At 39.3% G+C, this 11,670-nt stretch overlaps 2 protein-coding genes across 2 annotated transcripts; one reads left to right on the forward strand and one right to left on the reverse strand.

Moving 5' to 3' along the window:
- Window positions 1-3,487: 3,487 nt before the first annotated feature.
- On the forward strand, window positions 3,488-6,900 carry LOC309479027 (uncharacterized protein; the record flags this gene model as incomplete). The annotated part of the gene is made up of 6 exons (XM_082142870.1): window positions 3,488-3,572; window positions 3,673-3,743; window positions 3,831-4,368; window positions 5,842-5,988; window positions 6,073-6,126; window positions 6,821-6,900. The coding sequence occupies 6 exons, from the start codon at window positions 3,488-3,490 to the stop codon at window positions 6,898-6,900; spliced, it is 975 nt and encodes a 324-aa protein (XP_081998996.1).
- Window positions 6,901-7,119: 219 nt separating this feature from the next.
- LOC309478625 (E3 SUMO-protein ligase ZBED1-like) lies at window positions 7,120-10,755 on the reverse strand. The gene is made up of 2 exons (XM_082142239.1): window positions 8,150-10,755; window positions 7,120-7,937 (listed from the first exon to the last, which is right to left on the reverse strand). Exons 1-2 carry the CDS (start codon window positions 9,629-9,631, stop codon window positions 7,530-7,532), a joined length of 1,890 nt encoding a protein of 629 aa, XP_081998365.1. The 5' UTR covers window positions 9,632-10,755; the 3' UTR covers window positions 7,120-7,529.
- Window positions 10,756-11,670: the final 915 nt, after the last annotated feature.

An 11,670-nucleotide genomic window follows, 5' to 3' on the forward strand; every position in this document is an offset into this window, starting at 1 on the left:
CCAAAACACTGTACATTTTCCATCAAGCTTCAGGTGGAACATGATTTTTATAGCTTTTGTTAGCACCACCTAACCAGCACACCATAGATGATACTGACCATTACAGAATGTAAGAACAAAAACAATGAAGTCATCAAATGCTGTGTTCATCAGAGTGTAGTTTTCATAATCCACGGTCTACAATATATATATATATATATATATTTTTTTTTTATACAGGGCCTTGATGATGAAATGTCTCCAAAGATGTGTTGTACCACAAATCCCCCATCCACAACTGATGATACTGAAGAGGTATGTCCTCACAAAAGATAGATTTTTATTAATGTCTTGCACTTGATTGTTAATATCAGAAAAGTTGTCAGTGAGTTTTAAAGCAAGGTTTTCCTCTGTCTTTCTGTCAACACTAGAATGGTTTCTTTTTTTATTCAGATGTCAAATGTCCTCTCTATTGTCACGCTCCCAGGACTTTCTCTTTATTGTCTTTTGTCTCTGTTTCATCTTCTACAGCTGACCACTGAGAGCAAGTGCACCCATACAGCCGTCAGCCACCCGAATCAGACTAGTCCAGAGCTCGGCCCACTCACCAAGGTTGGAGAGGTAAATTAAATTTGATGTACAACTTATTTGTGGCAAAATGTTAAATATGCCAACCTGTTTCAATATATGTGTGTGTGTGTGTGTAGTCACCTGAGTAGAACATGCTTTATGTGGACAGTCGCCTGAGTAGAACATGCTTTATGTGGACAATGGAATGGAAGGACAGTCAGTATAATATCTGAGTGTATGTGTATGTGTGTGTGTGTGTAGTCACCTGAGTAGAACATGCTTTATGTGGACAGGCGCCTGAGTAGAACATGCTTTATGTGGACAATGGAATGGAAGGACAGTCAGAATAATATCTGAGTGTATGTGTGTGTGTGTGTAGTCGCCTGAGTAGAACATGCTTTATGTGGACAATGGAATGGAAGGACATTGTCTAAACATGCTTTTTCAAGCTTCAGTCAGTATAATATCTGAGTGTATGTGTATCAAACACTGAACCCCACCCAAACATGACTTGGGAGGTCCATACAGTTTAGAGGGTCCCGTCCCCAGAGGCATCACTTTGGTTTTTAAGAACACTTGGACTGCCTGCATTGGATCTGTATGTTGGTTTAATGTGAATGCTAAGTTGTTTGGTTACATGTAATGGAAAGGCACCCATTCAACAGCACTGACGAAAATTCATGACAAGATGTCATTTAAAAGAATCATAGCAAATCTAAGAACTATAAAAGGACTAACACCTCACTCCATGTAAAAGCTTAGTCAATTATTCTAGAAGTGCAATCATTCTACGAAGTTGGCTGACAATAGATAAACAACAAAGTAATCAAATGCTGTATTCATCAGTGTAGTTTTCATAGTCTACAGACTGTAGTCATGTGGCCTGTTCAGTGACTAAAGAACCGTTTCAGAGACTACATGTTTTCCACAAAACACTCACTGAAATACAGCCATGATATCTTTTCACTGAATGCTACACAGGGAACATCTTGTCTTCAAGATATTTATTATAATTGATCTTTTTTTGTTGTTTATTCTTTTTTACAGGGCCTTGATGATGAAATGTCTCCAAAGATGTGTTGTACCACAAATCCCCCATCCACAACTGATGATACTGAAGAGGTATGTCCTCACAAAAGATAGATTTTTATTAATGTCTTGCACTTGATTGTTAATATCAAAGAAGTTGTCAGTGAGTTTTAAAGCAAGGTTTTCCTGTGTCTTTCTGTCAACACTAGAATGGTTTATTTTTTTTTATTCAGATGTCAAATGTCCTCTCTAGTGTCACGTTCCCAGGACTTTCTCTTTATTGTCCTTTGTCTCTGTTTGATCTTCTACAGCTGACCACTGAGAGCAAGTGCATCCATACAGCCGTCAGCCACCCGAATCAGACTAGTCCAGAGCTCGGCCCACTCACCAAGGTTGGAGAGGTAAATTAAATCTCATGTACAACTTATTTGTGGCAAAATGTTAAATCTGCCAACCTATTTCAATATATATGTGTATGTGTGTGTGTGTGTGTGTGTAGTCACCTGAGTAGAACATGCTTTATGTGGACAATGGAATGGAAGGACATTGTCTAAACATGCTTTTTCAAGCTTCAGTCAGTATAATATCTGAGTGTGTGTATCTAACACTGAACCCCACCCAAACATGACTTGGGAGGTCCATACAGTTTAGAGGGTCCCGTCCCCAGAGGCGTCACTTTGGTTTTTAAGACTGCCTGCATTGGATCTGTATGTTGGTTTAATGTGAATGCTAAGTTGTTTGGTTACATGTAATGGATAGGCACCCTATTAGTTATACTGGGCTACATGAAGTCAGCTCCAGGCACTGAGGCTAACCACAAATTCTCCATCTACAATTTAAAAATATGAAGAAGGTATATCTTCATATAGGATATGCTTTAAATAAGCTGCATTCAAACATTCAAAGGAAAAAACAAAAACTCAGATAATATCTACAAGGGCTAATTTCTGTACAAACCTTCAATTTCAATCTCATCCAGTGACTTCCCCTGCATGCTGGAAAGGTTTCCTTTCTCCATTGACAAAAGGAGTTTGGAAATCTTAGCCAGTTGTGTTGTGGGAACTGGTAATCTGTAGAAGTCGCGGTGAACACAAATGTGTTCATCAGTGTAGTTTTCATAGTCCACGGTCTACAATATTTTTTGTTTGTTTTTTCCTTTTTACAGGGCCTTGATGATGAAATGTCTCCAAAGATGTGTTGTACCACAAATCCCCCTTCCACAACTGATGATACTGAAGAGGTATGTCCTCACAAAAGATAGATTTTTATTAATATCTTGCACTTGATTGTTAATATCAGAAAAGTTGTCAGTGAGTTTTAAAGCAAGGTTTTCCTCTGTCTTTCTGTCAACACTAGAATGGTTTCTTTTTTTATTCAGATGTCAAATGTCCTCTCTAGTGTCACGCTCCCAGGACTTTCTCTTTATTGTCCTTTGTCTCTGTTTGATCTTCTACAGCTGACCACTGAGAGCAAGTGCACCCATACAGCCGTCAGCCACCCGAATCAGACTAGTCCAGAGCTCGGCCCACTCACCAAGGTTGGAGAGGTAAATTAAATTTGATGTACAACTTATTTGTGGCAAAATGTTAAATCTGTCAACCTGTTTCAATATATGTGTATGTGTGTGTGTGTGTAGTCACCTGAGTAGAACATGCTTTATGTGGACAGTCGCCTGAGTAGAACATGCTTTATGTGGACAATGGAATGGAAGGACAGTCAGTATAATATCTGAGTGTATGTGTATGTGTGTGTGTGTGTAGTCACCTGAGTAGAACATGCTTTATGTGGACAGTCGCCTGAGTAGAACATGCTTTATGTGGACAATGGAATGGAAGGACAGTCAGTATAATATCTGAGTGTATGTGTGTGTGTGTGTAGTCACCTGAGTAGAACATGCTTTATGTGGACAATGGAATGGAAGGACTCCTTGGACAAGTGTGTTCGTTGTGTGGGACCCGTATCTTCCTTCAAGTGGCTTGGCTATCGATGCACAGGTTAGATATTTAGTGAATTAGTATAGAGTGTAATGTGTTGTGCTCTAACCACTTAAATAGACCTGCAGTGTTAACATTATTTTACTCAAATGTGTTCCAGTTTGTTCAGGGGTCTGGCATAAATCCTGCCTCAAGCAAATTAAAAGAGATGACTTTAACAGCACAGCACAGGTGAGTATCTACTAAGTGAGTGTTGAACTTGAACTGGCTATAAGATTCAATCACCATGTCAAATAATTTGCTTTCTCACCAATTCAGGCGCAGCAGTCTCCTAAGGCTTCTGAGGATGAACTGCTGTCAGATCAGGACAAAATTCCACATCCAGAATTGGACCAAATATCATCTGATGATGCTGAGGACATGTCTGACAAGGAATACATACCTGATTCAGAGTCAGAATATGCTTTGTCACTACTTGCCAGTAGAAGAACTGAATGTGGCATTTGTGCCATAAATGTCTTCCTGTTTGCAAGACCAACGTCAATGAGCCACTACAGAGGACATGATTGTTTGCATGTTCATGCAAGCCAGTGTGGAGCAAAGCACCCTGAGTACCTTAGGTCAACGCAACTCAGGAAACATGTTGCCACACTCTCACAAGTCCTTAATTTAAAACACAATGAACTTGATCAGGTTGCAGATTTCCTGGGTCACGACATCCGTGTTCACCGCGACTTCTACAGATTACCAGTTCCCACAACACAACTGGCTAAGATTTCCAAACTCCTTTTGTCAATGGAGAAAGGAAACCTTTCCAGCATGCAGGGGAAGTCACTGGATGAGATTGAAATTGAAGGTTTGTACAGAAATTAGCCCTTGTAGATATTATCTGAATTTTTGTTTTTTCCTTTGAATGTTAATTTATAATCATCTAGACTTGGCGTAGTCAGCATCCCTTTCCAAGAAAAAAAAAATCACCTTTCATGTCCAAGTATGAGTCGAGGACTACTATTCAGAAATATAAACTTAAGTCTACAGTATGGCTGGACAGTAATTCAAAATTATGTTTGTGTAGGTGCAGTCGAATTACTTTAAATATGAACCTAATATCAGATTGTGTAATCATTTATCTTATGTGCTCATGGACCACATTAAACATAAACGCAGGTATAATAGCTCAAAACTACTCAAGTAAAAATAGTTACTTTGCAAAAAGTGGCAAGTACAAAACCAAGTACTATCTTTTCCTTATTTGATGTGGCTATTTCAACCACAGATTTTTATGTCCAGCTATTTATGAGAGTTTTACCAGAGCTGTAAACTATTTGAGTAAATGTAATTAGTAACAGTACAACTACAAAGTAGCCAAAAAGTTATGCAATTACAAATTACATTTTGCATGGCACCTAACTTTTTCTGCAGCAGTTTGTTTTTGCTATAAAGAAGTGATATTTCCATCTAAGTGGCATTGACTGAACTATATCTTGTGCGTTTTGCCCTTACTCACCCAAACTTGTCAACAAGTCTACTTTACATGAATGCGAGTGCATTAGTAGGTGCTAAATCGCAGACGTTTGATTTAGATGAAGTCAGGACTGCAGCCAGTGATGAGTCCAAAACCAGCACATCCAGTGCAAGTAGACTTTGACTATTTAATTTGACTTAACATAATTTTTTTTTATCCACCATATTGACAAGGCCTTTTTGAAGGATATTGGTTTACGTGTGGCCTTTTTGTGCACTTGAGCTTAACTGAGACTTGAGAGTTTGTAGACGTTTAAATAGATAGTTCACCCAAAAATGAAAATTGTCATAATTTACTCACCCTCAGGTTGTTCCAAACTTGTCTTTGTTCTGCTGTACTAGTCAATGGCTGGCAAGATCTGCTTGGTTAAAAATATATAAAATATCTATCTATGTGTACAGCAGAACAAAGAAATACAGGTTTGGAACAACTTGAGGTTGACTACATGAAGACAGAATTTTCATTTTTGGGTGAACAATCCCTTTAAGAGGCTGTTGTGTCGACCCTGATTTATTAGACTATTGAGGTGTTCAGTTTTATTTAGATTTTAGAAAATAAACATGACTTCTCATTTTACAAATCAATTGTTTCTTATTTTCACCTGCCTGTCTCAGGTGTCAAGGACTAGTGCATCTTTGAGCCTAGATTTAGTAGAAGTAAAATACTAAAGTATTGTTAATCACTTTTACTCGTATTGGTAACTTGTAATAGAGTAATTTATGCTGCAAGGTATCTGTCTTTTTACTCAAGTATGGTTTTCAAGTACTCTTTACACCTCTGAGTTTTACTGATGCCATTTTCCAGATGAGATTGCGTTAAGTGATGCTGAAGACAGTGGGAGCGAATCTGATGACAGCAACACAGATCTCACCGCATCAGAGCTTGGAACTGTGGAGCCTATGGTTTCTGACTCTACAACCACAGAGCAAGACCATGACATGGGAGACTTTGGTATGTTAACTCAATTCATAGTCACTGCTGATAAAATGTATATTTTCCTGTGACAAAAGTAACTTGTTAAATTGTTTTCAACAGGATCAGTGTCATTTGTGTCGTCCACAGTAAGTGAGAGTGTACCTCCCTTTGAAGGTAAGATTCAGATTCAAGACGTTTATTGTCTATGCACAGAAGAAACACAGTGGTTTATACCCTACAATGAGATTCTTATTTTGCCCAACTCCCTTAAAGGGATACTTCACCATTTTTTCATATTAAACTGTTATTCCCTTAACTAAGATGAGTTGATGCATACCTCTCTCATCTCAGTGCGTGCACTCAATCGCTCTGGCGCGCGGCGACAGTTTGATAGCACTTAGCTTAGCCCAGATCATTCATTAGGGACCAAACAGAAATGAAGCTAGAAGCGACCAAACACCTCCACGTTTTCCCTATTTAAATACAGTTACACGACCAAGTATGGTGACACAAAATAAAACGTGGCGCTTTTCTAAGCGGGTAAAAAGGATAACTGTAGTGTATGGCGGAATAGCACTGGGAGCACTTCGACTAGGTGTAAAAAGCAGAGCCGGACAGTAACGGAGTACATTTACTTGAGTACAGTACTTAAGTACAATTTTGAGGGATCTGTACTTTACTCGAGTATCATTTTTGGGGAGTACTCATGACTTTACTCAAGTACATTTGAGAGGCAAATATTGTACTCTTTACTCCACTACATTTCTATCCATAACCGTGAGTACCCGTTACTTCTAAAAAAGAAAAAGAAAAATCTCGGAAACCCTCAATTTGTTGTTTCCCTCTCAAACGTGATTGGATTGTGCAGGCGCCACTGATTGGGACAGCCTATCAGCAATCACCTTCAGCTTTCCGCCAAAGGTCAACTCCATGGTCAGATTTAGATAAGAGACGAAACCATGGATGAAACAATGGATGAAGACGCAGCAGGTCCGTCCCGGGAATGTGCCAACCCGTGGCCCCACCTCGCCAGACTATTTCAATTTTCTGAACAAGTTAATGATAGTTTTCGCTTCAAGTGTTTGCTGTGTTTACTAGGGATGCAACAATACAGTTAGCCTACGGTTCAATACATACCTCGGTTTTTTAACACGGTTTTCGGTTCGGTTCTGATGGCTTGATGCATAAGTGTTTTTTTGTCATTCTATGCTTATTAGGCAATAGGAACAGTAAGGTTAAGAAGAAAAAAATAAAAGCGATTTATTGCAATACTCCTTTATTTTACTTAAAAGTCAAGAAAAGTACACTAGTTCCTAGTGTATTGCATTGTATAATATAAAATTAACACTGAAATCTCACAGCTGCTCGTAGCCCATGTACAAACTGGGGAACACATAAAGTCCTACATTTTGAAAATAAACATACATGTGAGATTAATAAACATAAATTGACCATTTTAAATAAACATATTTGTACTTCAGTAAACATAAATAAACCATCTTAATTAAACTTAACAGTACTCCAGTACAGTATCATTCATTCAGAATGTAAAGTGCAATTTCAGTTAGGTCAGCTATCTATTCCTGTATTTTTAGGTTCTTCTGTAAAAAGATAAGCCTGTCAACATTCTCTGCAGCAAGGCGAGAGCGTTTTGCACTTACAATGTCCCCGGCAGTGGAGAAAATTCTCTCACTCGCAACAGAGGTTCCTGGGACACATAGGTGGTGTTGTGCAGCTTTTGCTACATGGGGGAACTTGCATTCATTTGTTTTCCACCACATGAATGGATCAGCATCCACATGAATACTGTCTGCCAACTTGTATGTGGTGACTTCCTCCTCAATGATCTGGGGAAATGGCTTACCCTGCTGTTCCTCAGTTTTGAAAAGCTCCCCAAATACCTCTGACATTGCTGTCTTCTTCTTGAGAGGGGGAGAGGATGGATTGTCTTCCTCTGTGGAGGGCACAGGATTCTCCACTAGACCCTTTGCATCAAAGAGAATGATCCTTTAGTATAATTATTACACATATAAGCACACACAGCTCAGAACCACAACCATCTCCAGTGTAACATATGACAAATGTGAAATTATTTTGATCAGTGAAAAGAACACAAGATATATAACAAACATCTAAATAGATAAAACATTCAAAATCACACACAATAAAAGAATATTAAAAAATAATCAAATAGTACCTGCTGTTCATGCTCCAGAACTTCACGGATGATATTCCTGTAGAGCTTATCACGCGAATCTTCATCAAGGTAAGGCAGGGATTTAAACCTGGGGTCAAGGGCTGTGGCCATTTGGAGGTAATCATGAAGATTAGGGTCAGTGTACCTCTTTGCCAGGTCATTTGTAATGGCTGCTTTGGCTTCTTTGACTGTTGCACTGTCCTGGTCTCCTGGTGACATGGATTTGAGAAGCATCTCTTTCAGAGGAAGGATCATTGATATAGTGGGGGTTGTTTCACTGCTCATGAGAGTTGTCACTGTTTTCAGTGGTGTGAGGACCTGAATCAGTTCTTCTGCCAGTTTCTGTTCACTGTCATTCAACATGGTTATGTTCTTGACAGACAGCTTCAGATCTTTGTCCAGTAAGGCAGAATAGATGGCGGGCTGCTGTTCTGTGTATCTTTCCAGCATGTCATGTACTGTATTCCACCTAGTTGTGACATCATGAATTAACTTGTGTTTGGGCAAGTTTAACATCTCCTGCTTCACAGTCAAAACATGGTGGGCTTTTGTGCTTTTGTGAAAAAAAGTCACTATTTTTCTAACCCTCCCCAGGAGGCGGGACACTGTATTGATTGACACTGCTTTCTTGGCAGCTAGGTTTACAACATGCGCAAAACAACTTATCTGTGGCCCCAGCCCATCAGCTTCATGGACTGCATTCACAATATTTGGAGCGTTATCTGTGGTTACCGGAAGTAACATATTTGGCCTCCTCAACTTCCACGTATTCACTGCTTGTGTCAACTCTTCCGCCAAATGAGCGCTTGTATGACTTTCATACAGGGGACGGGTTTGGAGTACAGCGCTTTTCATTTCCCAATCCGACATGTAGTGAACAGTAACAGTGAGGTAACTCACGGTTGCCCGTGAGGTCCAACCATCTGTGGTCAGAGCAAGGCTTTGTGCTTTAGCCAATTCGTCCACAATAATGTTGCGTGTCTTTTCATAGAGGTCGGGAATTATCTCGGTGCTGAAAAAAGTGCGAGACGGTAGTCTGTAACGTGGATCGAGTGCTTTTATAAGATGACAAAAGCCCGCATCTCCAATCACCGAAAACGGCTGCAAATCTTTAGCAATGAACACCCCCACTGCCTTTGTTATTTTTATGTGTCTCTCGGAACCAGTTGGGTATGTATGCTGGAAAGATTCAGCGAGGGACTGTTGTTTTTTGGAGGACTTTATTACCTTCTCTGCTATCCTGCCTTCAGACAGTGATATTGCTGGGTGATGGCGCCGCAGATGTGCAGTCATGTTGGAAGTGTTTCCGTTTGAGTAGGCTACTCGTGTAAAACAATGCTTGCACACAGTCACTTTTTTGTTTACCGTTTTTTCTTCCTCGGCATTATACTCAACGGCAAAACCGAAATGTCCCCACACCACGGATTTGAAAGATGCCGGCGCTTCCTCGTACTGTAGCCTCACTTCACCGCCGCTCGCCATGTTAAGGTGTGGAATGATGGTTAAGCGCCCCCTAACTTTAGAGCATATTGATTGAATATTTACTTGCGGGGAGGAGTTTCCTCATCTCAGCTCGTAGACTTACAGGCACACACAAACAGTCAATTCGGAGAGAAATAAAACGCACATAAATTATTTAAACGTAAAACCGAAAAAACTGCAATTCACAAGCGCGTATTGAACCGTGGATGTCGTACCGAACGGTTCAATATTATATTGAGAATTGTGGCATCCCTAGTGTTTACCAATGTAAGCACTGTGGCAGTAGTAATGCAATATTTAGAAAATGTACTCTTGTACTCTTGATACTCAAGTACTTTTAAAAACAAGTACTTCAGTACTTTTACTTAAGTAGACATCTGACTGTAGTACTTTTACTTGTACTTGAGTAAAATTTAGCAAGGTGTATCTGTACTTTTACTCAAGTAATGAAGCTGTGTACTCTGTCCGCCTCTGGTAAAAAGTCAAGTTGGTTCTAATGACAGAAGTGAGAGGGAGAGGATTTTTCAAGCGTGACTTTTTACTGCGCCAAGTCGAAGTGCTCTTGAGTCCCAAGTGCTATTCCGCCATACATTATAGTTATCCTTTTTACCCGCTTAGAAAAGTGCCATGTTTTATTTTGTCAGCATACTTGGTCATGTAACTACTTGTGTAACTGTTTTTAAATAGGGAAAACGTGGAGGTGTTTGGTCGCTTCTAGCTTCATTTCTGTTTGGTCCCTAATGAATGAACTGGGCTAAGCTAAGTGCTATAAGTGTCGCCGCGCGCCAGAGCGATTAAGTGCACGTACTGAGACGAGAGAGGTATGCATCAACTCGTCTTAGTTAAGGGAATAACATAGTTTAATATGAAAAAACGGTGAAGTATCCCTTTAACATTATTATGCACGTCTTTGTGATGTATTCAACTATCAAAATGCAAGAGTAATCTTAAAGAAAGAGATATAAATGAATAGCCCTAAATTTAACTGTACTGCATTTGTACAAAACATCTTGTCTGCAAGGGAGCATATACACTTACTTTATTATCAGGAAATGTATACTGAATTTGAGGTAAAAGTAAAGTTACCTCCTCCTCTTCACATGTTCTCTTGATTGCCCATGAGTATGTTCTATTAATTCTCTTTTTAGCAAGTTGGTTAAAAGACTAAAAATTAATTGGTCTTGATGACTGAGTCACAACATGCCACAAAATCTGGAAGATTAAGAGGTTAAAAGTAGTATTAAGCTGATTGTTACGTACAGTTTCAATATCAAGACTAAACTTTCAGACCAAGTTCCAACACTATTTAGTTAACCTTATGAAATCAGATTTAAACTGAGAATCAGACCTTAAACCCCATAGTCTTGGTTTCAATTAAAATACGGTGTGTTAAAGTACAATGCCAAAATTACTTAAGACATGTTACTAATTATAGTATTACTTACTGCAATTAATTCAAATAGCAAAAGGTTTGGCCACATAAATAGATGAACAGCAGACATTCTAATAATACTCCATATTGTCCGCACTCTAATGTGGGCTAGTAAAGTTGGTGAAATCACATCGAGTGAGACACCAACTGATACCCAAAGTGAATTAAGAAAAGTAAACTGCAATTTCTTGTCAACTGTGGCATTAACTGACCTCATGTTTTGATGGCTTAAACTGGACAACACATTTAGTGATCTATTAATTTTTGTTTGCCTATCTTCCAGGGAAGTATGCTGATGAGGAACATGGATCCAGAAGAGTGGCAAAGAAAGTGTGGTCTAAGGCTGAGGTCGCTGCAGTAATGCGACACTTCAAAGGTCATATAAGCAGGGGAAAACTGGCCACCAAAACTGAATGCAGTCACTGCAAACTGGTGGAAGACCCCGTGTTGGCACAAAGAACAGTGCAAAATATAAGGGACTTTGTTCGAAATAGAGGAATAGCTGCAAAGAGGCAGTCAGAAAAAGAAAAGATTTAAATACACTGACAATTGTGGTGGTGTTTCTATGTTTGTGTTAAAGGAACACGCCGACCTTTTGGGACTTTAG

The sequence above is a fragment of the Leuciscus leuciscus genome (genome assembly GCF_965113295.1).
Source record: "Leuciscus leuciscus genome assembly, chromosome: 17".
NCBI lineage: Eukaryota > Metazoa > Chordata > Actinopteri > Cypriniformes > Leuciscidae > Leuciscus > Leuciscus leuciscus.